This window comes from Rhinopithecus roxellana, chromosome 14 (genome assembly GCF_007565055.1).
Source record: "Rhinopithecus roxellana isolate Shanxi Qingling chromosome 14, ASM756505v1, whole genome shotgun sequence".
Classification (NCBI taxonomy): domain Eukaryota; kingdom Metazoa; phylum Chordata; class Mammalia; order Primates; family Cercopithecidae; genus Rhinopithecus; species Rhinopithecus roxellana.
In genome coordinates this window covers 75594698-75621013 of record NC_044562.1, presented here as the reverse complement: position 1 = coordinate 75621013, position 26316 = coordinate 75594698, and the positions used below count along the sequence as shown (strand labels likewise).

General features: G+C 45.9%; 2 protein-coding genes across 9 annotated transcripts in view; one reads left to right on the top strand and one right to left on the bottom strand.

Annotated features, from left to right (window-relative positions):
• PDK1 (pyruvate dehydrogenase kinase 1) overlaps positions 1 to 26034 on the top strand; it is a 70878-nt gene extending 44844 nt beyond the window's left edge. For 2 of the 8 annotated variants that reach the window (XR_004053151.1, XR_004053152.1), the window contains one exon: positions 1471 to 1517. The gene's annotated coding sequence lies outside the window, so the exon portion shown is untranslated. Of the gene's footprint in view, positions 1 to 1470; positions 1518 to 12038; positions 12151 to 12255; positions 12584 to 21296 lie in introns of those variants that run through there. The other 6 variants (XR_004053147.1, XR_004053146.1, XR_004053145.1 and 3 more) reach the window with 6 other exon arrangements.
• LOC115893169 (golgin subfamily A member 8S-like) overlaps positions 12681 to 26316 on the bottom strand; it is a 47569-nt gene continuing 33933 nt past the window's right edge. Inside the window, exons 3-22 of the mRNA XM_030916123.1 lie at positions 25166 to 25269; positions 23352 to 23471; positions 22709 to 22768; positions 22447 to 22527; positions 21553 to 21591; positions 21243 to 21290; positions 21070 to 21154; positions 20871 to 20974; positions 20544 to 20560; positions 19747 to 19825; positions 19538 to 19645; positions 19255 to 19342; positions 18616 to 18872; positions 18280 to 18348; positions 16548 to 16623; positions 16026 to 16117; positions 15343 to 15443; positions 15160 to 15260; positions 14918 to 15070; positions 12681 to 14831 (exon numbers count right to left, since the gene is read on the bottom strand). Of these exons, the coding sequence (XP_030771983.1) occupies positions 14647 to 14831; positions 14918 to 15070; positions 15160 to 15260; positions 15343 to 15443; positions 16026 to 16117; positions 16548 to 16623; positions 18280 to 18348; positions 18616 to 18872; positions 19255 to 19342; positions 19538 to 19645; positions 19747 to 19825; positions 20544 to 20560; positions 20871 to 20974; positions 21070 to 21154; positions 21243 to 21290; positions 21553 to 21591; positions 22447 to 22527; positions 22709 to 22768; positions 23352 to 23471; positions 25166 to 25269 (1967 nt within the window). The 3' untranslated portion in view covers positions 12681 to 14646. The remainder of the gene's footprint in view (positions 14832 to 14917; positions 15071 to 15159; positions 15261 to 15342; positions 15444 to 16025; positions 16118 to 16547; positions 16624 to 18279; positions 18349 to 18615; positions 18873 to 19254; positions 19343 to 19537; positions 19646 to 19746; positions 19826 to 20543; positions 20561 to 20870; positions 20975 to 21069; positions 21155 to 21242; positions 21291 to 21552; positions 21592 to 22446; positions 22528 to 22708; positions 22769 to 23351; positions 23472 to 25165; positions 25270 to 26316) is intronic.

Below are 26316 nucleotides of genomic sequence, written 5' to 3'. Positions count from 1 at the left end.
ATTTTTTTTTTTTTTTTTTTTTTTTTGAGTAGTCAAGGGAGAATTCTGAATAGGTAATAACACCATGGAATACTATGCAGCCATAAAAAAGGATGAGTTTGAGTCCTTTGTAGGGACATGAATGCAGCTGGAAACCATCATTCTCAGCAAACTATCGCAAGAACAGAAAACCAAACACCGCATGTTCTCGCTCATAGGTGGGAACTGAACAATGAGATCACTTGGACTCGGAAAGGGGAACATCACACACTGGGGCCTGTCACGGGGAGGGGGGAGGGATTGCATTGGGAGTTATACCTGATGTAAATGACGAGTTGATGGGTGCAGCACACCAAAATGGCACAAGTATACATATGTAACAATGTAACGTATGTAACATAACATGTGCGCGTTATGCACATGTACCCTAGAACTTAAAGTATTAAAAAAAAAAATAGACACATAGATGTTCTGAAATAGTCTCACACAGATAGAGTCAATTGACCTTTGAAAAAGCAACAACGACAATTCAATGGAGAATTGACAAGCTTTCAGCACAGACAGTGCTAGAAATATTGGAGGACACACCCATGTGCAAAAAAAAAAAAAATCTAGCCACAGACCTTACATTTTACACAGAAATGAACTCAATGTTAATCGCAGACCTAAATGTAAAATGCAAAACTATAAAACTCCAAGGGATTGTACAAGAACATGAAATAACCTTGGATATGGTGATAAGCTTTTAGAGAAAATACCAAACGCCAGTCAATGAAAGATAAATATGATAAGTTGGATTTTATAAAAATAGTAGAGTTTTTTATTTAGGGGAGGCTTTGGGAGAGACAGATACCGTCTCTGGTAGCATATCAAGAAGTTAGTAATGATGGGCAATTTTAGAGAAAGAAACAGGGAAACTCTTGATTCAGTGGTAGAAGGGCATCTTCATTTTCACTGAATTCCCTGTTGCACATTGGAAATAATTTCCATATGCATATATTAAATTAATATTTCTAAATTAGGAAACGAAACAAAACAGAGATTCTAGTACAGGGTAGAAACATGCGTTGGCATCACAGGCATGCAAAGAAAAGCTCTTAGTATTTGTATCGCCATAAACTTAACATAAATCAGTAGAGTACTGTGATTGCTAAAAATTGGTAAAATTGGGATTTCCTTAATAGGAATATTACTTTTAAAAACCACACTTTCACTGTATATTAGATAAGGGGAGGATGGTTCTTGGCTCCTCTTTCTTAGGAGAGCTATGTTCAGTTTCAGGATTTTATATAATGAGAAAAAGAACATAAACATGTATTTAGCCTGGGAACTGGTGAATAAATTCAAATGCATTCTCAAACAAACAAACAAAAAAGAAGTGAGGGAGGAAGTTATGTAGATATCAGAAGAGAGTATATGTCAAGAAAAAGAGAGAACACATGTAAAAAAATCTGAAAATATAATAATTTCTTTTTTTCATTTATATTATAGGGTTGCTGTGAGGATCAAATGAAATAATACATGTGATCTGTATGTAGGTATGTATGTGTGTGTATGTGTGTGTGTGTGGTGTCTGTGTGTGTGTCTGTGTGTGTGTCTTTGTGTGTGCGTATGTCTGTGTCTGTGTGTGTGTGTGTCTTTGTGTGTGTGTATGTATGTGTGTGTCTGTGTGTGTGTGTGTGTGTGTGTGTGTCTGTGTATTTAGAGACAGGGTCTCACTCTGCTGTCCAGGCTGGAGTGCAGTATTGTAATCTTAGCACGCTGCAGCCCCAAACATCTGGACTCAAATGATTCTTCCACCTCAGCCCTTCTAGTAGCTGGGACTACAAGTACGCACCACCATACCCACTTAATTTCTAAATTTTTTATAGAGACAGGGTCTTGCTATATTGACCTGGCTGGTCTTGAACTTGAACTTCAACTGGTCTTGGCTTCAAGCCATCGTCTCACCTCCTCCTCCCGAAGTGCTGGGATTATAGGCTTGAGCCACCCGCCCGGCTGATCTTTATTTTTTTAAGCATTAAATTCATTTTGCTGCTTTTGTGGTTACTATTTTTATAGCTCATTGTTGCAAAGTGAACTCTTTTATGTCTCATTAAAAGAGAGAAATTCTCTGACAGAGAACTTAAAGGACGTGTAGCAACTGCCATCATTTTAAGTTTCACTGGTGAAAATACACTTTACTTTCCCAGCACTTATAAATTACTGGAAGATGTCTGTGTAAATAGAGCGCTGTATAGGAGAAAATCACACAAGGCAAGTGTCAAGTTGATGCATCATTCTAGTGAATCATCTCTGAGATTTGAGAATTCAATGATTCTTATAAGAGATAGATTTCTCTATTTAGGAATTCTTCTTACTTCAGATTTTCCTCTCCCTGTCTCCTCTTTCCTTTATTTCTTGCTTTCCTGCCTTTTACATGCACATTTTGTGGTGGCTTAGAAGAAGAACACAAACAGTAAATGGTGGTTGGGAAAGAGGAGCTTATAACATTGGCATGAACAGAGCTAAGAACGTATTTCTTAATGTTATATTCAAACACATTAGATCATTACATGACAAGTTCAGTGACAGGCAACTTTTATAATTTTCTCAGATAAACAGGAATGGGGGAATCCTGGTTCTTTGCTTCTGCTCCTCTAATATTGGGAAACAGCTGACTTGAGGACGGAAACATTCTTGCCACCTATTTGTTTTTTGGTTTGTTTTTATTTTTGAGACAGAGTCTCCCTCTGTCACCCAGGCTGGAGTACAGTGGCATGATTTCTGCTCACTGCAACCTCTGCCTCTGGGGTTCAACAGATTCTCCTGCCTGAGTCTCCTGAATAGCTGGGATTACAGGCGTGCACCACCACGCCTGGCAAATTTTTGTATTTTTAGTAGAGACAGGGTTTCCCTATGTAGGTCAGGCTGGTCTTGAACTCCTGGCCTCAGGTAATCTGCCTGCTTTGTGCTGGGATTACAGGTATGAGCCACCGTACCCGGGCTGTACTTGTTTTTATATACACATGGAATAAATATTCAAAATCCTTTGTGAAGTAAGGTAGGGTATATACACATCTATAAACAACAAACTTTGGAAACAAGAAAACAGAACTGAAAGAATGTTTATAAAGGTGCACAATGAGAGAGCAATTCCACGGAGGGATTGCTTAGCGTTAGTGAAATACCCATCCCTGGGGTAAGTGAGCTAATGGTTAGTCATGCATGTTTGTGTATATGACTATTAGGTATTTAAAATATCATTGAAAGTTATAAATATATTCCCCATCCTTGACACTAACCCATACCGTGATCTGAAAATCAGAACCTCATTTGTAATGATTTGTAGACGTCAGTTCTACATTCTTTCATTTATTCATTTATTTGTTACCTGAAGTTCAAGGCTTGCAATGCTTTCCGAGCATCTGCTATATCACTTTGGGGTCATGGTTTTATAGTGCCTGGGGAAAGAAACGGGGCTAGAGATATAGAGCACTGGAGTTTTAATTGCTTTACTTGGCAAAAGGAAAAGGATTTCTGTCTGAGTTCTCCCAGGTCTCTTTTCTCAAGTTTATACCAAGCGCTACATGCCCTGACCTCCCACCCCCTTTAAATAATTCCCAAGAGATTCATGATTTTTAAACACTGGGATGCTTAAGGCACACCTGAGCGCTTGCCACAAATGCAGTGACCCTGATTCAGTATGTGTGGGGTGCTGCCCAGAACCTGTATTTTATGTAAGGACCCAGGTGCTTCTGACGCAGGGCATCTGTGGACCACACTGGGAGAAACTGTTAAGACAAATTTACTCGAAGGTTAAGAAGTCTTCAAAGAAACTAAACGCTGAAGTGAGTGGTAAATGGTTGAAAGGTGGTTCTGCTTGAGCAGGAGGCCTAGAATCCTGTGAAATTGGTGGAGGCAGAGAAAAGATTTTAATAAGGAGTTTTTATAACATTTTCATAAAGAATTACGAGCTGATTTAGTTAGAAAGAGCTATGGTGGGTATTAGAGAAAAGAACATTGGTTGATAGAGGGACCTTGAAGGCAAGGGGATGATTTTTCCCAGGTAGATATGGGGCCCAGAGGATGGGCATTACTAAGAAACAGTTCTGGTTGGTATAGCTAACTGTACACCAAACTACTCTAAAACTTAGTTGTTTACAGTTGTGCCCATGGATTAGGACTGTGGATTGAGCACAAGGAGGTTAGCTAGTCTGTGCTCTAGAGTATCTGAGACCTCAGTTGAGAAGACTCAAAGGCTAGGAGTGACTCAAAGGATGGGGCCTGGAACATCAGCAAGCACTTTCATTGATATTCCTGACAACTGGGCGGCACTGATTTGAAAATCAGGACTGACAACTGCAGTGTGCACACACTAGGCTTTCTATGTGGCATGGCTTCCTCAAAATATGGTGACCCTGGGGTAGTTGGACTTTTTACATGGTGACTCAAAGCTCTAAGAGCATGAGTGTTCTGGTGAACAACCTGGAAACTGCATTATCACAAGACTTATGGTCTAGTCTCAGAAGTCACACAGCATCACTTCTACAATGCTTTATTGGTTGAAGCAGTCGCAAGCCCACCTAGATTCAAGGAGAGGGAAATTAAACTCCATTTCCTGATGGGATAGTGGCAATGTCACAAAGAGAAGAGCACATGGTATGAGGAATGTTGTTGTGCCATCTTTGGGAAATAAAATTTTTCACAGAGATTATAGAAGGAATCCAGGGAGTTGAGTGACGGAAGAATGGGAAAAAATAGATCAATTGTGGAAAGTCTATTCAATGCAATACTACACAGCAGTGAAAATGAGTTAACTACTGCTACATACATGAGTGTGGATGAAGTTTGTAAGAAATACTGTGTGTTGTTAAATATTTCAAAAAATGCCATGCTACTAGTTTTATAAATGTCAAAATAGTTAAGCAACTCAATTAGTTTTATAAACTTCAAAATATTTAAAATAAGCAACACAATTTTATCATTTAGGAACACCATACATGAGGGATTTTCAAAAAGTTTTTGGGGCTAGTTTACTTTTTCCAACTACACTTTAAGATAATCCCAGGGAGGATGCTCTTAGCCCAGGAGTTCCAGATGGGCCTGGGCAGCATGTGAAACTTGGTCTCTCTCTCTCTCTCTTTTTTTTTTTTTTTTTTTTTTTTTTTTTCCTGGAGGCGAGTTTAGCTCTTGTTGCCCAGGCTGCAGTGCAATGGTGGGGTCTCAGCTGCCCATGGCCTCAGCCTCCCAGGTTTGGGTGGTTCTCCTGCCTCAGCCTCCTGAGTGGCTGGGATTGCAGGCGTGAGCCACCATGCCTGGCTCAGTTTGTATTTTAATTTATTTATTTATTTATTTTTTGGTGGAGAGGGGTTTCTGCATGTACATCAAGCTGGTATCAAACTCCCGACCTCAGGTTTTGAGACAGAGTCTCACTCTGTCACCCAGGCTGGGTGCGTGGCGCTATCCCGGCTCACTGCAACCTTGGCCTCCCAGATTCAAGCGGTTCTCCTGCCTCATCCTCCTGAGTAGCTGGGATTACAGGCGCCCGCCACACACTTGGCTAATTTTTTAATATTTTTGGTATAGACGGGGTTTCATCATGTTGGCCAGGCTGGTCTCCAAACTCCTGACCTCAGGTGATCCACCCACCTAGGCCTCCCAAAATGCTGGGATTACTTAATAGGCGTGATCGGCCTGGTGTGGTGGCTCACAGCTTTTGATCCCAGATTTAGGATGGCTGAGCGCAGCAGATCGCTTGAGCCTAGGAGTTCCAGACTGGCCTGGGCAACATGGTGAAATTAGGTCTGTTTTGTTTGTTTTGAGGCGAAGTTTCGCTCTTGTTGCTCAGGCTGGAGTGTAATGTCATGGTCTGGGCTCCCCGCGACCTCCGCCTCCCGGGTTTGGGTGGTTCTTATGCCTCAGCCTCCCCAGTGGCTGGGATTGCAGGCGTGAACCACCATACCTGGCTAATTTCGTTCTTTTTTTTTTTTTTTTTTTTTTTTTTTGGCACAGACGAGGTTTCTCCATGTAGGTCAGGCTGGTCTCAAACTCCCGACGTCAGGTTATCCACCCCCTCGGCCTCCCAGGATGCTGGGATTGCAGGCATGTGCCAGCACACACGACCCAATTTATTAATCAGAAAGGAACAGGTCGTCCTGGCATGGCGGTTCACGCTTGTGATCCCAGGACTTCGGACTGCCGAGCAGGGCGGATCGCTTGAGCCTAGAAGTTAAGGCCGGCCTGGGCACCATGGTGAAATTGAGTCTCTGGTTTTTTTTTTTGGTTTTTTTTTTTTTTTTTTTTGGTTTTTGTTTTGAGAGGGAGCTTCGCTCTTGTTGCCCAGGATGGAGTGCAGTGGCAGGGTCTCGGCTCCCCGCAGCCTCCGCCTCCACCTCCTGGGCTTGAGTGGTTCTCCCGCCACAGCCTCCCGAGTGGCTGGGATTGCAGGCGTGAGCCACCACACCCGGCTAATTATGTATCTATATATTTTTGTTGTTGTTGTTAGAGATGGGGTTTCTCCATGTTGCTCAGGCTGGTCTCAATGTTCTGACCTCAGGTTATCCGCCCGCCTTGGCCTCCCCGGGTGCTGGGATTGCAGGCCTGAGCCAGTCCCTAAGGCCCAATTTATTAATCAGACAGGAATAGATTGGCCTGGCGTGGCGGCTCACGCTTGGGATCCCAGGTCTTTGGAAGGCTGAGCGTGGCGGATTGCTTGAGCCTAGGAGTTCCAGACCGGCCCGGGCAACATGGGGAAACCTAGTCTCTCTCTCTTTTTTTCATTATTGAGGCGGAGTTTCGCTCTAGTTGCCCAGGCTGGAGTGCAGTGGCGGGGCCTCCACTCCCCGCGGCCTCTGCCTCCTGGGTTTGGCTGGTTCTCTTGCCTCAGCCTCTTGAATGACTGGGATTGCAGGCGTGAACCACCATGCCCGGCTAGTTTTTTGTTTTTTGTTGGTAGAGACTGGGATTCTCCATGTTGGTTGGGCTGTTGGTTTCCAGCTCCTCCCCTCGGGTGATCCACCGGCCTTGGCCTTCGGGGGTGCTGGTATTGCAGGCATGAGTCACTGAGTCTGGCCCCAAACCCGGTTTCAACGGAAAAATAAAAACCACAACGATGAGCAGGGCGTGGTGGGCCCCGGGGGTAGTCCCAGCTACTGTGAAGGCTGACCGAGGAGGATTGCTTGAGACCGGGGTAGAGGTGGCAGTGAGCCATGATGGCGCTGCTGCAGTCCAGACTGGGAAACAGAGAGGGACTGTGTCTCAGGAAAAGGGGAAGGGAAAAAAAAAAAAGAAGAAGAAAAAGTAAATAAAATGGCTAAATCAAGGAACAGCTTGACAGTATGTTATTGAGAGAAACAGGCAAAGATTAGCAGACACCAATATTCACTTAGTGGGAACTGCAGGTGTTCCCCGGACAGGAGGCTGCTACTTTTCCAAAAGAAATCTGTTATTGACAAAAGAAAAAAAAAGTAGGTTTGTTACAATATACAAACAACTAAACTTTATATAGCCAGGACCCTCTTCTAGCACTGCTCTAAGCCTTTTCCTGCTCTGAAATAGCTACTGTTGTTACCGCCATTGTAGAGAAAACAGATGCCAGAGGTTGTGGAAGGACCACGGAAACTAACTATGAAATTGACTTGTTGTAAGTTTCGACTGAAAGGTTCTTTCTGCTCTGCTCCTTACATTACCACATTTTAATTAACATCTCTTTTAAAATACTGGTCATTTATATATTTGGAGGGACTCCTCTTGCAGTTTCAAGTTTTTTCCTTGCACAAGGCATTTGGTCACAAGATCACCTGCATTTTCTGTCAGTTTAAGTTTAGACATCGTTCAGTTAGGAATGTAAATATGAGCAAACAGGTATCTGATTGAAATAGATAACCTAGAAAAAATCACTTATAAGTCAAGAAAATGTGAACTCTGGATTTATGGCTATTTCCCGAATGTATTACTTTTTTGGTATTTAATGGCATTGCGAATATATTTATTTTTAAAAATTGTTTGTCTTCTACAGATATATGGTAATTAAAAAATGATATGTTTATAGGTTTTACTTCAAAATAATTCAGAGGAAGAAGGAATGTATATAAATGAAGTGGGAATATAAATGAAACAAAGCTGGCTGTGTCCAGGTGCAGTGGCTCACATCTGTAATCCCAGCACTTTGGGAGGCCAAGGCAGGCGGATGACCTGAGGTCAGGAGTCCAAGACTAGCCTGGCCAATGTGGTGAAACCCCATCTCTAGTAAAAATACAAAAATTATCCGGATGTGGTGCCAGGTACCTGTAATCCCAGCTACTCGGGAGGCTGAGGCAGGAGAACTGCTTGAACCCAGGAGGCAGAAGTTGCAGTGAGCCAAGATCATGTCACTGCACTCCAGCCTGGGCAAACACAGCAAAACCCCACCTTTAAAAAACAAAGTTGGCCATGCCATGAATGAAAAATTGTTGATGATATGTATATGTAGGGCAATATTAATTATCTCAACTTTTTTTAGATTTGAAGCTTTTTATTGAACACGTGCACACATACCTTGATAACGGGCTACTTCCCCATTATTCTCACAGTAGCCTTCTGATTTTCACTTCATCTTCATTCTTAGACAGTCTGGATTTTTCTTTTATGGTAAGTTCAAGTATATCTTGGCAAGGACTATCCAGCATGTCTATTTTATGAGAGAGGGTTTGCACAGTACCTACTCAGCCATATTATCAGAAACAGAAATATTTTCCAGATTCTGTTCCTGTCCTGTTTTAGATTTTTTAAGTTCCAAGAACTGTCACCTTCTACCAGACACTCTGATGTTGGAAGACAAAGCATATTTTGTAAGTGGCATGATTTCTGGGCTCAAATTTAGAACAGAGCCACAGCTTTCAACAACCCCAAAATAACTTATTGTGACTCACCAAATTTAGAAAGATGGAGATTATTAAAAAAAGAAAATCTTAATTTACTATGTGACCTCTAAGTGTCTCGGCTGAAAATTGTAAAGATAGAAAGGTAAATCAAAAGATATAGAGACTGTAATCATGCGCTTAATGAAGCGCTAAGTCAAAATATTTTTGGCATATGTTAAAGTTTAATTTTATCACTTTTTTTTTTTACAGGAACTATAGCTATTTGCAAATACATATAAAACTACAATGTTACATATAAACTACCAATTAAGAACTTTTTAAGAAATGAGACTAATCTAACAACTTCATTTAAATGTTTAACTTAAGGGAATAATTAAGGATGTCCATACAAAAGGATTTAGCTGTGACATGAGAATGTTCACCCTGGCAAATCAATGGAAATTATTAAACGTGCAAAAGGGAACTGTTGGAATAAATTGCAATACCTTCATATGATCGTGTATCATAACCTTTTAAAATGGTATTAAAGAGTTGCATAAATTGACTTAAACACATATTCTTTTTTTTTTTCTTTTTTTTTTTTTTTTTTGAGACAGAGTCTGGCTCTGTCGCCCAGGCTGGAGTGCAGTGGCGCGATCTCGGCTCACTGCAAGCTCCGCCTCCCGGGTTTATGCCATTCTCCTGCCTCAGCCTCCCGAGTAGCTGGGACTACAGGGCGCCCGCCATCTCGCCCGGCTAATTTTTTGTATTTTTTAGTAGAGACGGGGTTTCACCGGGTTAGCCAGGATGGTCTCGACCTCCTGACCTCGTGATCCGCCCGTCTCGGCCTCCCAAAGTGCTGGGATTACAGGCTTGAGCCACCGCGCCCGGGCTAAACACATATTCTTAACACATCACTGAATAGGAGAAATACAGGCCAGCAAAGAACATAGAGTTGGTCCACCTTCTACAAAACAAAGACTAATAGCACGACAGCAGGGAAGGGGGAATGTGTCAACGTATACTTGTGTATATGTATATATATGCATAGCAAGTAGGAACTTGAAAGGATATATATCAAATTGTTTACACAGATTACCTCAGAAGAGGTAAATAACTTTGGCCTTTGGTGTTCTGTATTCCACATATTCTGAATTTTCTTCTTTTATTTAAACAGAGACAGGTTCTTAGCCAGGAGCAGTGGCTCACACGTGTAATCCCAGCACTTCGGGAGGCTGAGGAGGGTGGATTGCTTGAGGCCAGGAGCTGGAGACCGATCTGGCCAACACGGCAAAACTCTGTCTCTACTAAATATTCAAAAATTAGCCAGGTGCAGTGGCTCATAACTGTAACCCGGGAGGCTATAGGCATGAGAATTGCTTGAACCAGGAGGCGGAGGTTGCAGTGAGCTGAGATTGCATCACTGCACTCCAGTCTGGGAAACAGACCAAGACTTTCTTAACAACAACAACAACAAAAAAAAACAACAAAACGGTAATAAAGAGAAAACCTTACGGACAGGAGCAATGTCTCATGCCTGTAATCCCAGTGCTTTGGGAGGTCACGATGGGAGAATCACTTCAGGCCAGGAGTTCAAGACCAGCATGGGCAACATAGCAAGACCTTTTCTGTACAAAAAAATTTAAAAACTAGCCAGGCATAGTAGTGTATGTTTATACTCCCAGCTACCTGGGAGGCTGAGATGGGAGGATCACTTGAGCATGAGAGTTGGAGGTTGCAGTGAGCTGCGATCACACCACCAGGGAGCCACGACCCCATCCCCGCCTCCTTCCTCTGTCCTATGCTAGCAATAAATAAGTTTCCCAGCCACAAATAATTATTAGAACCTCCTCCCCATGTGCCAGCTTCAACCTCTGCTAGGTACGATACAGGGGCGGCCCTACCCTCTGGAATCTACAAAATGTTACACAGACACAGTATGTACACTGGGGAAGGGGGCCACCCCAGCAGCCCGTACCCTCGCCTGGTCCACAGTTAGCCCCACTGTCCTGCCTCAGTTACCTCTCTGAATAAGAAGATGGGAGCCCCCCTGAGGGAAAAGTTGCTATGGTGAGAGTAAGGAGGCTGTCAGACCTCCTCCAAACAAACCAACTCCACCAGCCTCTGGCTCTTAAATAACAATCATCAGCATCCAGAAATTTAATGACTCAGCCCTGGTCAAGGTGGCAAAGGGTCTGTTTGTCTTTCCCCATTACACAGAGGTCTTGTCTTGCTACCCTAATTGTAAAGGGGTGACTGGGAAGGGGTGGTAGGGACATGGTGGCGGTGGACTTCAGCCGCACTTCTCCAGGCTTTGCTGACAGGAGCCTGCTTTTCATTTTTATTTTTATCCCTTGACTTTTTAAAAAATCCTGTAACTTCTTTTTCATAACTTTTTTGGTAATTTTTCATAAAACTTTTTTCTACTTTTTTGCCAGAAGTTTTTTTGTCACAACTTTTTTACATTTTTTAATCCCATAACTTTCACCCCATAATTTATTTTAATCCTGTAACTTTCTTATTTTGTTCTTTTAGTAAACACTTGCATAGTTATATTGCAATTTTGTAAAAATGAAAGCGACTATCTCATGTCAAGCATGCCCAGCATTTGCACACTGTCAATACCTTCAATACTACAGTCTTCAAGACACACAAAAGAAAATTTTAAGACAAATGCAGCACTTTGCAACAATTTAAGAATTTATTACGTTGCAGTAGCATCACACCAGCAGTCCATAATGCCACGTTAGTCTTTCAGTATTTCCATTATACATTGTTTACAAGAATTCATAAATTGGTAAAATTCATTCTAAGAAAACTTGGCAAATAAAGCTTTGGACTGGAATTGGCATTTCTTTCTCTACTTTTCCATCCCACTGTTTCTTTTAAGCTACAGTATTCGTATTTTAAAATGTTTTAACTTATTTCGGAACATTAAGATAGCAGTTGTATTTTTTAATAGTTATTTTTAAATGACTAAGATAAAGTTTTAGAGAAATTACATTATAGATAGGGCTGGTTTATGTTTTCAAATTTTCTAAAAATCAGCTTTGGTTTTAGAGCTGATTTTTTTTTCATTTCTGGAAAACCTATCAGGTTTAATCAAATACTTTAAAATGATTATTATATATTGCAATATTTAAATAGGTGTTTTGATTCTTCCTACAGAAATTCAGATTTATTCAGTTGAACTCACATTTTAAAATTCTATATTTCTGATGAACTCTAACCTTCCAGTGTTGCCTTCTAAGCAAATTGAAAGCTGCCTTACACTGAATGAGGAAGAGCACGAATACTTGGCTGAATGAGGTATCGCAAAAGACTGCGTGCACTTTGAAGAAAGACTTAGGTTATTATCATATGATTGCCATTCTTTTTAGCTTTTTCTTAAATATATGACAAATACCTACACAAAGAGTGGAATTTCAGTTAATACAGTAAATTTATTTTCCAGACGGACATTCAGCTGAAATACGCCAGCGTGTGATTTAAGCCATCGGCACCTGATGAACACAGTATTGTCAGATTGGTCACAGATGCTAAACACTGTCTGAAGGTCATTCCCAGTCACTGATGTTTATCAGGGTAAAAGTGAAGTGATTTCAACGACAAAAGTACCTTCGAAATAATTTATCAATGTATTAGGTAAACCCAGTTTCAGAATGATAAAGAAAAAAAATTACACAAAATAATGTGGCTAATTAACAGTGGTCCAATTTCTAGCCTGAGGGTTTAGAATGGACTTAAAGTAATTGTCTTTAAACTGAACTCAAAGAATGCAAAAGCGGGAAGTTCAGAAAATAAAAGGCAAGAACAGGACTTTAAGTGCATTTTAAACCCATGGGCTAGAAATTGCACCACTGTTAATTAGTCACATTATTTGGTCTAACATTTTTTCTTTATTATTCTGGAACTGGGCTTATCTAATACATTGCTACATTCATACAATTTGGAAGAGTCAGTTGAAGTCACAAGGACCCGATATTTGCGCTCTTTCAATGAATGCAGGCAAATCTGTTATTCCATCGTAAAATCGTATTTTGCTCTCCTGTTAATGTCATATTTATAAAAGTGTCATGACGATGCCAAATGCTGAAAATGGAGATGGTCTAGTAACTAGAAATCCCCACCCCAGGGAGCACACGTACATATCTCCCTATATCCTAATACTGTGATGTGTTTTGGAACACAGACATTAGAACCTCATGAGGTTTTAACTGTTGAGTCTTTTCCAAGCATCATCAAGTTATGATTTAGGCAATGTGTGACTGAAATTCATTCATTCATCATGCATAGGCACAATCACATAAATATTGCACAAAATACGTCCCTAACTGAAACCAAGAGGTACAAAAACATATTTCACTCTTCGTAAAGAGGTTTGTGAGGAAATACAACTCTGTGGTTGTACAGACATGTTTCCTGATAATACATTGACATTCACAAACAGTAGATTGCACTGCAGTTTCGAAACATTTTAAGTTTCATAAACTTCTCCTTGATTTTCGAAGATACTGTAATACTGTCTACTAAAACTCCTTTTTGTTTCAACTAAGTACTCCCGCATATATTAGTTTATGATAATGTTTGTTATTATTTTTCAAAGTGTTTTCCATTCAACGAAAAGAAGTAAATTCCTATGTCAAAGTAACTAAGGTGGTTGAAGAATAGGTATTAGCCAGAGAGGTCTAGATGGTAAAATCAGTCTTCAAGCCTCAAAGAAGCTCCGTGAACAGAAAGGGAAGCCAGGTGTCACACAGCTTTTCTTCACTCTAATTCATTCTTGACTAGAGCCTGTATGCCTGTCCCAGGGACATTAAACTCTTAAAGGATTTCTTATGATCTGTACTAAATACATTAAGAAGAATGCCAGCCAGCACCCTTTTGTGTACTGGGCGCTATAGTCATGTGATTAAAACAGGTAACATGAACTCTAACTTTAAAATGTATTCCAGATACCAATGCTCTAAGCTAGGAAAGGTTTTCCACATCCACAGTCAACGATGTGAACCTTTCATTCCTCAGAAATAATCCCTTTTTAGGTCATGGAAAAAGTACAACTGCTGTAGCTCGTGATGCAATATCTTCATGAGCCCAGAGCACACACAAATCCTAAGGGAACTACCGTAGTACAGCGCTCATTCTTGGCACCGGAACCAATGAAACACACTCTATCCCGCACACACCTGCCGGAGCAGGCCACTGTCCTCTTCTGCGAGATTTAAAAAGCTCCCCCACAATGTTATTACTCCCATCACCAGTACACAGAAAATGGGGGAAAGGCTGTTTCTAGTTCTCAGCCTTTAAACAACTCTAAATATCAGTACTCACAGTGGCATATATTACAAAGTAATCAACAGTGCACACTTGAGGGCAAACCGCATATTGAGCTAATGAAGAGCTCACTGTGATTAAGATTGGATCAAACAGTAGCAGAACATAAGCAAATTTTATCTGAATTCTGTAATGAATATACATGCTGCAAAAACATTAGAAAAGCAAGGCAGCCTATTCCAAACCAACGAGAATAGTTTTGTGCAAACAGTGGGTCTTTGTGTGTTTGAACTCCCACCACGTAACGGCAAACTCAATATACATGCTAATGACCTACAATTATGAAATTAAAAAAGAAAATGCTAAAGGATGCCAGAGTGAACCTCAGTGAAAGCCACAGAGACCCAATCTCTTTTAACTTTTAACAAATAAACTTAAACTACAAATTAGAAACACAAATAATCAAGAGTGGCTCTAACATTCAAATGAACTAAATGGATTGTGTAGGAGATTAACCCCATAACTTTCTTTTTTAAAAATTTCTTGACCATCTCTTTGATGATGGTGATGTTTATCTCCTTCTTCTCGGCAGCCAAGCCCAGCAAAAGAATGGCACACAGTGGTTGCTGCCCAAGCCTGGGTGCTCCTGGTGGTCCTGCGCGATGGGCTGTGCAGTAGGGTTGTCCTGGGGAGACCCCTCCCTGGCCTCTCCTTGCGCAGGCTGGGTGCTGTCAGTGAGACTCACTTCACAAAGATCTTTGGAGAGAGGGAGGCAGGGATCTGAGTGCAGTGCCAGCGCCCCCTGCTCCTGCCTGCCCGCCCCACCTGAGGGCTCTACTCACCACCATGCTGGTCGGCAGCCACAAGCTCCTGGGGGGCTGGGGCTCCTGGACTGGGCTCATTAGCAGGGTTCTGGGCAGCGGCCAGGAATTTGCTGTGTTTGTTGTACTCCCTACAAGCCGTAACAGCATCTCCTGCAGCGCCAGCAGATTCACCTGGAGGGAGGGGTGCTCAGCTGTCACGCTGCTGCCAGTGCCCAATCTCACGCCCACCCCCACCCCCGCAGAGATGTTGCACACCCTACCTTCATCTCCACCCTGTGCTGGACCAGCCTGATGATGTCCTCCTCCCATTGCCGCATCTTTGGCACTGCCCCCTGCCTCTATTATAAGCTGACGAACATTCCTGCGGGAGGACAGGGCTCAGACGCTGGGGCCCCTCTGAAGGCCCTGCAGCTCCCCCTGCGGTGCCCTGGCCTCCCACTCACTGATGGCATCTCTCCCCCCAGTACTGGATGAATCGCAGTTCCTGTTTCTTCACCAGCTCACTCAGGTCCGCCTTCTCCTCCAGGATATCCATAAGGCCACTCTGGAGCCAAAATAATGGGGTCACATCTCGGCAGCAACTTGCCCTCAGGTGGCATTTTCAAGTAAGTCATGGAGAAGCTGGAAGTGAGTCCTGGCATGGGCCAGCTTCTCCATGACTTCCTGCAGGGCCCGGTGGGTCTCCCCACTCACAGACTCGCCCCCAGTCCCTGGGGCTGGGACCGCTGCCTCTGGCTCCTTCTGGGCCGAGGCCACCGGGTGAGCCAGGCGCTGGCAGCACACCCTCTGCTCTTTCACCCGCTCTCGTAACCGTGCCTGCTCCTCCTGGGCACTGGCTCCAGCGGACTTGAAAAATGCCACCTGAGGGCAAGAGGTGAGCATTCTTGTAGGGGCATACACAGAACAAATGGGGCAGAAAGGTGGAGCGCAGCCCCTTCCCTTGGGGCCTCAGAGAGTGCACCTGTTGGTCACAGGGGAAATGGTGTCTGACCACTGGCTCTCGGAAGGGGTGAGGGTGCAGAGAAATCAGAAGGCAGGGAAACTAAGAGCATAAAGGGGTCTTGGAGGGACCACAGAGCAAGGTGGCAAAATGGGTGTGGGGGGAGGCGGGGGGAGTCAGGCTCACCATGGCCTCCCAGCTCTCCAGGTCCTCTGGGACGCTCAGCAAGGGCTGAGGTGCCTCCTCCTCCTCACTGTCCAGATGTCCTCCTCCATCTCCTGTGGGGGGTGGCCAGAGGGGTCCTCATACAACCCAACAAGGGAGGTACTGTGGGCCCACCTCTGCCCCCACCCTCACTGGGTAACCCTGAGCCAGCCCTCCCCAGAGAGGAATGAGCTGCTGTTCTTTATTTTTCCTTTTAAGAACCAAGATCTGGCTATACTGCCCAGGCACAGTCCCACTACCGGTCGGTGCAGGAGTTCTGACCTGCTCCCTTTCTGACCTGGGCCAGTTCAGCCATCCTTAGGCAACTTGGTGGCCCCCCGCTCCCAGGAGGTCACCATATTGATGCCGAACTTAGTGCAGGCACCCTGTCGGCATAATGACCAGCTGTTCTAAAGGTCTCTTCCAACTCCTCAATCCTGTGCTGCTCACAGTCCCCCCTTCCTCCTGGGGCTCTCTCCTCTTCCTCTGAGTGGTGTCCCGTACCTTCATCAGGGAGACCCATGAGGCGCAGCTGGGCTGTTAGCTGTTGATTCTGCTGGCTGGCAGCCTCCAGGTGTTCCTAAGGGGCCAAGAAGGAGTGAAAAGGCACGGAGTTTGCCAGGTCGTCCCCCTCACGGCCCTGTCCTCAGCAGCTCCCTCCCCTGGGTCTCCTGCAACTTTTGGCGGGTCATCTCCGCCACCGCTTTGCCCCAAGTTTCCTGCTGCTGCAGCTGGTTCATTAGCTGGGTCTGCTGCAGTAACTCCCTGTGCAGCGCCACCTTCTCAGAGGTCAGCTGCTGATAGGCGGCCACCTGCTGCTGATAGGTGGCCATGTACTGCTGCAGGTGACCCAGGTAACGGTCTGGCTGCTGCTGCAGACTCTGAGCCTCTTGGCTCTTCAGCTCCACCTGTAGGAAGACCCTGGGTGTGAGGGCACATGGTGGCTGGCTTCCAGATTCTGGGCCCATTAATAGGGTAGCGAGGGCACTGTGGGGCTCTGTCGCCTGCCCAGGCCCCTGGCCCCTTACTCCAGGCCTAAGTAACTGTCTCCCTTTCCTAGAACCCCATGCCTCCTTCCCCAGCCTCAAATCTCATACCCTCTTCTCACCATTTAAACTGTAGGCCACAGACTGCTGGAAAAGCAGTGGGAGCCAACCACTATGTGCTAAGTGTGCTACATGCCTAATGCTTTCCATGTATTATCTCATTTAATCCTCAGCACCTCTGTAAGGAAAATGCTAACTTCTTTTTGAAGTTAAAGAAACAGAGACGGCCGGGCGCGGTGGCTCATGCCTGTAATCCCAGGACTTTGGGAGGCCGAGGCGGGCAGATCATGAGGTCAGGAGATCAAGACCATCCTGGCTAACACAGTGAAACCCAGTCTCTACTAAAAAATACAAAAACTTAGCCGGGCATGGTGGCAGGTGCCTGTAGTCCCAGTTACTCGGGAGGCTGAGGCAGGAGAATGATGTGAACCCAGGAGGTGGAGCTTGCAGTGAGCTGAGATTGCACCACTGCACTCCAGCCTGGGTAACAGACTGAGACTCCATCTCAAAAAGAAACAGAGACTTAGAGATGCAAAGTACTTGAATGGTGACCAGTAGAACCGAGGTTTGGAATCCAGTTTTAATCTAAGGAGCCTTTTTGTTTTGAGACAGAGTGTCACTCTGTGGCCCAGGCTGGAGTGCAGTGGTGCAATCTCAGCTCATTGCAACCTCCACCTCCTGGGCTCAGGCGATTCCCATGCCTCAGCCTCCTGAGTAGGAGGGATTACAGGCATGCTCCACCATGTCCAGCTAATTTTTTTTTTTTTTTTTTTTTTTTTTTTTTGTAATTTTAGTAGAGATGAGGTTTTACCATGTTGGCCAGGCTGATCTCAAACTCCCGACCTCGAGATTCTCCTGCCTCAGCCTCCCAAAGTGGTGGGATTATAGACCTGAGCCACCGTGCCTGGCATAAGGAGACTCTTATACCACTGTGTCTTCCCCTATGATTGGGGGGCTCCATGCCTCTAGCTGGGATGATGATTTCCAGACCTGGGAGGAGCCCAGGGCTACCCACCTCTAAAAGTCAGAAGGCAGGAAGGAAGAAACAGTCACAAGACTGCCCGTGGAGGGTGCTGGGGTCACCTGCCCCCAAGCTGCAGCTGCCTCTGGCCTGGCACCTCCCCTCCCCAGAGGCTGGTGCCCGCCTCCCAGCCCTTCTTGGATGGGGTGGGGATTACAATCTACTTCACCTTGCCCAGCTTCTCCTGTAGCTCCTCCACTTGCTGCTCCAACTGCAGTGTGCTCTTGTTCTCATTGTTCTAGACAGACAGAAGCGATCAGCAGCCACCCACTGCGGCTGGAGATCCCAGAACTTGGTGTCTGCCTCCCATGGCACCGGGAAGGGTGGAGGCAGGTTAGAAAAATCATCCCCTCTCTCCCACAGCCACCAGAGTAGGGCTCTGGCTCACAGGTGCCTTTAGAAGTAACATTTCACGTGAGGGCTACACTGCCCCATTTTACAAGTTGGGAAACAAAGGCCTGGAGGACTAGGGAGGGGGGCAGGCTGCCCAGGTGGGGCAACGCACCAGCTCCTCGACGCCGCTCTGTGGCTCGGCCAGCTGCTGAAGTCTCTCCTCCTGCTCACGAAGTCTCTCTTCCTGCTCCCGAAGCTTCTCCTCCTGCTCCTGAAGCCTCTCCTTTTGTGCCTGGTTCAGGAGACTTACGTGCTGATGGTTTTCCACCTGAGCCTGGAGCTCTGCTGACACTCTCTCTAGTTCCTTCCTCAGGTGCTGCAGCTCCTCCTCAGGGGGCACTGCTGGGGGCTCCAGGGGCAGGGGTTCAGCTGAGAAAGGAAGCAGACAATAAGGGCTTCTGGATTCTCAAAAACAAAAAACAAAACAAAAAAAAACCCCTCCTCTTGGTGCACAGTTCCTCTCAGGCTCCCCAAACTTGGCCTCACTGCTAATGATTCCTCGCACCCGGATGGTAGCCAATCTTCCAAACACTTTCAGATGGAGAGCACTGTGGGTGACTGACAATGGGCCCCATTTGCTGATGGGGACACTGAGGCTCACGGAGATGACAAGACTTGCTGTCTCCCGGCACAGACCTCTTTCCCTCTGCCTCAAAGCCCTTCCATCCACCCACCTCCCTGGGGCATTCTAAGCCCCCCCATAGCCCTCTGATGCCAGGCCTGCTCCCAGGTCATGCCAGCCCCATCTTACCCGTCTGGTTTTTGAGTTTGGACAAACTCCTCTCCAGCTTCTCTACCCAATGCATAACATCCTTCTTCTCTTTCTTCAAGGTGCAAACCTGCCCAAAGCACAGGGGAAAAGGGCCCTGGAGAGAGGGGCTGGTGGCTGGACAGGCTGCCATCTCCCTCTCTGCCCCCACCTCCACAAAGCCCAGACCCATGACCACCTCTGGCTGTACTATTCCCATGTTACAGACACTTAGAAAGATCCAGTGACCTATCTAAGATGGGAGAGCTGAACGGTCAGATCTCACCTCCTGCGACATTTTTCTCATCCTCTCCTGCCACCGGGCCCTCTCTCCTTTTAGATGTTGAGCATATTCATCTCTCTCTAGCTGGACTTGTTTAAGTGAATCCTTCATCTGCAAGAATGGGCACAGAAGTTAGGAAGGGCTGTCACTGGTCCTCACCTGCTCCTGGCCACCTGGGGTCATCTTCCCTCCCTCCCTCTGCAAAACCTCACCTGTGTCAGCTGTGCTTTCAGCAGTGCCTGCTCCCGTATGGACCACTCTAACTTCCACTCCATATGTGCTTTCCTGTGGCTCGAGGACTGGATGGTGAAGAGTGAGAAGTTTCTATATAGGGAACCTGAGCCATTCCATACAGTGCCCCTTAAACAAGCTAGGGCTAGGCTGAATATACAACTCAGTCAGTAAAGATTGAGGCATTTCCAAGTCTGTGGTCTGGTTTTTAAAAGAACTCAGTAAAGTTGGAAGGGACAGGGAAAGAGATTGAATTTACAGCTGGCTAACAGAGGCCCAGAGAGATCAGATAATATTGCTATTGTTACTACTGTTATTACTACCACTGTTTGAACCTTATGGAGTGCTTCACCAGGTACCATGCTAGCAATCCCCTTTAATTCTCGCAACCACCATAGGAGACAGTTACTATGATTCCTTCTGTTGTGTAGATGAAAAATCATGGAGTATTTGAGGTTAAGCGCTTGCCTAACATCACTTAGGCAGAGCTGGGATTTGAACACCCAGGTCTATCCAATTCTCTAAGCCCATTTTTCTTGCTGGGGATGGGGGCACAGATAGGAAGGGGAAAATTAATCTTTTGTTTACTTTCTGAAAGGATGATACATTCGCATAGTTCAAAACTCAGAAGGTACAGCAGGGAAGTATCTCCCAGCCACCCTGTTGCTCTCTCCTGAGTTTTCTATGAACCTTACAGACATGTTTTCTGTATATTATCATAGTATGTACACACACACACACACACACAGAGGTTTCCTTTCTCTACAGAAATGGTAACTTACTAAAGGTACTCTCCTGTACCTTCACGAGTAAAGTACCCAATATCCCACCTAGGACTTGGCCAAGACACCAGTCAGGTAAGGGCAGGGGAGGCACTTGGCCTCCAAGTTCTGTGTCCAGTGCTCGCTCCCCACCGCACCCCCCAACCCACCCAGAGCAGCTGACTCAGCCCCAGGCTGCCTCTAACAACCAGACACAAAAGCAGCGAGAAATGGTCATGCTGCCTTCTGGGCAGGACACTCCATCCTATAGAAGGGACCTTTAGGCTCACTCCTCCATCTGCGAAGCTGGGCTCCCAGGGGATGGGGCAGGTGGTCAGACTCACTCTGTCCTTCTTCTGTGTGGCGGTGATAGCAGAGAGAGCCCGCTCTAACTCTCCTTCATGCTGCAATGAATGTTGCAGGCAGCCGGCCAGATCCTTGGACTCCTCTGTAATGAGAGAGTTGAGATGGGGCCCAAAGGACTCCCCCTAAAGACCTGTCAAAGTGCCAGGTTGAAGAATGACAGGGTGCCCAGATTCCCACCTTCTAAGTATCTGAGAGAGCGTTTCATGTGGTACAGGTCCGTACTTAGTTTCCCCTTCTGTATATTCAATCTCTGGACTTGAACCTTTGGGAGAAAAGCCAAGCAAGTGCTGAAAGAGAAGGAAAGAAACATTCTCCGGAGGACAGGAGAAAACTTCACACCCTCCACTCACCTCTAGCTTCCTTTCAGCTTTCTGTTTCTCATTGTTTGCCTTCTTTTCCTATAGGAAGAGGAAGACAGAGCTCTTACCAGGGGGAGGCAGAGATGGCACAGCAAGAGACATGCCCCAGAATGTCATCAATGCCCCAGGACAGGCCCACCCATGGCATCAGGTTATCAGGGACCCTGTGGGGGTGGGGTGGAATGTGAGGGGTGAGCCTTCTTCCACAGGCTGGGAGTGGGCGAGACGAGACTGGGGCGTCTACATCTGAGTGCCCCCAAACCCAGTGGTCATGTCGCGAGGAAACAAAAAATCACGTTACTTCTTCCAGCTGATGTTCCACTTGTTTCTTCTCTTGTTTCTGTGGGGAGAGTCAAATTAAGGTGAGGGAGGGCGCCCCCCTCAACTCTATTCCCTAGGCCAGGAAGCAGTAGGCAGGGGCCAGGAATGGATTTTAAAGGCAAAGTTCTCAGACATAATGGGAACACGAACTGGCAAACTCTCCTCAAGCTCCCAAGGACAGAGGATTTGGGTCTTTGTTGGTTTTCACTCACAGCCACAGAACTCAAAGTCTGAATGTGGAATCTCTTGAGAGGACAGTAACATAAACCTCTAGAGATGGAGTTTGAGAAAGGCCCCCCCTTCTGCCCGCTTGTGATTTAGAAAAGTGCGTTCATTCAGTAAACATTTACTGAGCACGAATGGGCCAGGTACGGTTCTTCACAGCAGATATAGGACAGAAAATGACAGACAGGAGCCCTTGGCCCTGAGGTTTCCATTCTAGGGGTCCTTTAAATCTCGGACTCTAAGAGCTAACAGACACCTTTGATGCTCACTACCTCCTCTGGAAATGCGAGCCCAAAAAGCAGAGGCGGCTTGTCCAGAATCAAAGAGCAAATTAGGGACTGAGTCACGGCAGAAATACGGGGCCCCTGACAACCAGTCAGGCTTGCACTCCCCCGAGAGGCAACAACCCCAGGGCGTGTGTAGCAAGGACTAGAGCAGGGGTGTGTGGAGAGGAGAGAGTTGGCAAAGAGGGCAGCAAAAGAACAGCCATGCTGCATGCTCTGGGGTCCTTCCAGGTGAGGTCTGGGTGCCCCAGCTCCCTATTTGCCCTTGGCACCAGGGGCCCCCAGTCCCTTTCTTCAGGGCCCCAAGGGGAAACTGGAGCCCAGGATTGTCAGTGTGGAATCAGGGGACCCCACTGGACTCTTACCAAAGATTTGATGGTGTTCTTCAGTAGACTGATCTTGACCGGCCTTGAGTCCAGGACTGCTGCTAGTTCTTGGGACGGGCTCTGAGGCGCATATAGAGAAGAGGAGGTGGAGGAGGAGTGGGGGAGAGGTAGAGAGAACAATCATTAGGGCTGGGGTGTGGTGGGCTGTCTCAGCTTACAGAGGGGCACCCAGTCCCCGCTGTCGGAGGAGGTTGGAGGGCTGGCCTACGGGGTCACTACACCTCCGCCCAGAGCCTCTTACCTCCAGATCCTTGAGGGGTGCAGATGACGTAGGGCCCTCTCCGTCGATACCCGTTGCTGACTACAAGAGATGAGAGTGCACATGGCAGATGTTCTGTCCCTCTGTGTCTAAGCCCTCTGACTTCCTTTCTTCCCCATCAACTGGCACAATTTTCTTTTCTGCCTATCTTGGACCCTTTGTCCCATAACTCCTTTGTGCCAACTTCTCTGATGGTTCTTATCTCCCCACCATCCCACCCTGGCGCCTTTTCAGTGACTCCTGATGGCAAATGGCTGTTCTCATTGTCCTGGCTTCCCCTTGAGACTGGGGATGAGGAAAATCAAACAGCAATGACCATATCCTGGTGTCTTGGGTGTTTACAGCAGGCCATGTACTAGGGATTAACATAAAACAATAACAAATCTCATTTAAACCTCACAAATGGAAGTCAAACAATAATACCACCTCTATTATACAGATGTGCAAAGAGAGGCCCAAAGAGCTCAAGCAACTTAACCTAAATTATATCCCTGGCAGATGGAGAGGCAGGATTCAAACCCAGAATTCTTAACCAGTACCCAACAGTCCATTCACAATCTTAACAATTACCCTCTACTGCCCCTTGGGCCCCCTGTCCCCAGGAGCCTCGTCAGCCAAGACTCACATCACCAGTTGAGTGGCAACCACCAGAAGTGGCTGTCTCAGGGCTACTGCCATTTGTTTTCCTGTTCTTATTCACTCCTGCTGGACCACCAGGGCTGTTTCTCTGCCAATATTCTTTTAACTGTGGGAAAGAAGAGCAGTAATCCTCATGAGAACCATCAGCCCCTACAGCCACATGCTCCTTTACAGTTTTTACAAAATACTCTTATACATCATCTGATTTAATGACACCAATATCTGTACAAGGTGTTGTCACCATCATTTAGTGACTGAGAGGGATTGATACAATGGCTAGAAAAAAAAAAAAGAAAAAGAAAAAGAAAAAGGTGATACTGGAACTTCGAAACTCAGTCTTCTGACTCCAAGCTCTGGGGTTTTGCCAAAAGTCAGCAGATGCCAGGGACCAAAACCAGAGGCAGAGGTAGAAAAGTAAACATTAGGTAGGCAGGAACTGCATGGTTTAGAGTCATACATCCTCACACATCTGTTAGTATCAAGAAGTGCACCAGTACCTCTCAAACTTCTATATCAATGTGTCCTCCTGTCAGAAGGCAGCCTTTCTGTTAAATCTGGGAATTCATCAGAAAGAGGACAACCCAAGCCTCATTTCAGAGAGAAGTCCGGTATACTCTCAGAAGCCTATGTGACTGTCATCCTTAAGTACATTAATGTTTTTTCTCCTTATCTCAAGAGAATCAAGGGAAACTGATGCTTCAGAAAGATGTCCCACATTTATCCCGTGGCACTCAAAGTTCTGCAGGTCGAGATAATATGAGGAAGATTCAAGCTGTCAAGTTCAGTTTCCCAAGATCTATTCCACAGAAGATGAGCAAATCTCACTTCAGAGACCACTGACTGAAGGGTAGTCTGGTCCCAGAACCATGGAGAAATAGAATATGAGGTGGAGAACTCAGAAAAAAAATGTTAAAATCTCTCTGGAAAGTAGAAGCCTTGGAGAAAACCAAACTAAACCCATTCTCTCATTGTCACCCAGAGATACTGTCAGTGTTTTGAGCTCACAGGGGAAGTGTAGGCTTTTCCCCCATCAATGTCTATGTTAAAGGAGTGAGGCAGCCTGGAACCCCTTGCTCCTAGGTCCCATGGTCTCCATTCCCCTTCCAGCTGCAAATTTGCGCTATGACCAGAAGAACAAGAAATGAGGTGACAACACTTAGGGCACTGGGTCATAAGATCAAAGGCCGGTCTTCCAGTAATGACAGTTCCTAGGCAGATTGTGACATCACTACATTCCACTCCTCCTGGTTGGGCGGGGGGGCACATCAGCAAAATGTCCGAGTCCCACTACACTATGGGGGAGGGAAACACAGGATTGGGACCCAGGTCCTTGGAGACACCAGCACAAAGAGCCCAGGGAGTTTGACTTTGAGGCAGCAGGAGGGGAGGACAGAGTCTGCAGTAGGGAGCCCCAGGAATCACCAGCCCAAAGTCACCCAGGGACAACTGGCGAGGGTGGGGCCTAGGGCTGGGGGACCCAGGTGCTTGGAAACGTGAGCCCAAAGAACCCAGGGAGGTCAAGTTTGGGTAGGCAGGAGGTGAGGGCCCAGTAATAGAGCGGGAAGTCCCAGGAGTCACACACCCAAAGTCATCCTGGGGTAACTGGTGAGGGTAGGGACTGGGCTGCTTGCTGAAGGGGCAGGGCTGATTGACAAGACTTTGGTGGTGGGAGCCCAGAGGTGCCAGGGTTGGGGGTCCCAGTTTGGTTTGCCTCAGGAGTGATATTGACTCTGGCAGTGGTCTTGTCGTCAAAGGGGATCTGTGGCTAGGTTGGGGGGCCATGACCTGGTGCATATTTACCTTTTTCTTGGCTAAGGCCAATTTACTCTGTCGAGTTTCTTCTGCCATCGCAGGGTGGGGAGGGAAGCGGGATTGGGGCCACGTCAGCAAAATCCCAGCGAGCACTGATCAACGCTTCCAGTCACCTACCAGGCAGCTGAGCAACTGAACCAGAGGAGGCGTAACCAGGGCTCCAGTAGAATGCAGAAAAGGGGTGTGGCCTTAATGCTCCAAGCCCATTGGTCAATGAGAAAGATGAAAGGGAATTGGGGCGTGGCCAGGCAGCACTGTGTCCAAAGGGACCTGTGGCTCACAAGGAAAGCTGTCCATGCAACCACTGTCCCCAACCACTCTGAGAGAGGGAAGGGGCTGCCCAATCTCACAGAGGGAAGGGGCTGGCTTTTGTTTTAAAAGCTTTAAAACTTTTTTAAAAAGTGTGTATACTTTATATATGTGTGTGCCTGTGTGTGTGTATGTGTTCCTCCAGAACTGTCTTCATTATCCAGCTTCTATGCAAGGTCTTTGATTTTGATCTGTATTTTTCATCTTCAAATACAGTACAAAAATTACCAGTATTGCCTTAACTGAGATACAGAGCCTATAAAAACGGAAAATCTATAGCATGCTTGATGGTTAATGAAGCAGACTATATTATCCAACATTCCAATAAGATAAGATAATCACAATGATTTCTCTTTTTTGGAAAAACATTTCTCTTATTCTCTTATTGTTATGATTTTTTTTTTTCTTACACAAGAAACAAGTCTAATATCTGTAAAAACACAAAGCTTTTGTGCTGGGTGCGGTGCTTCACGCCTGTAATCCCAGCACTTTGGGAGCCTGATGTGGGTGGATCACGAGGTCAGGAAATCGAGACCATTCTGGCTAACATGGTGAAATCCTGTCGCTATTAAAAATACAAAAAATTAGCCAGGCGTGGTGGCGGGCACCTGTAGGCCCAGCTACTTGGGAGGCAGAGGCAGGAGAATGGCGTGAACCCGGGAGGCGGAGCTTGCAGTGAGCCGAGATCGCACCACTGCACAGCAGCCTGGGCTACAGAGAGAGACTCTGTCTCAAAAAAACAAAAGAAGAACTTCTATTTCTCTCACTTTCTAATATAATTTTAATATCTCCTCTTGGGATTCCACTAAGATTTATTTTAGACCTTATTC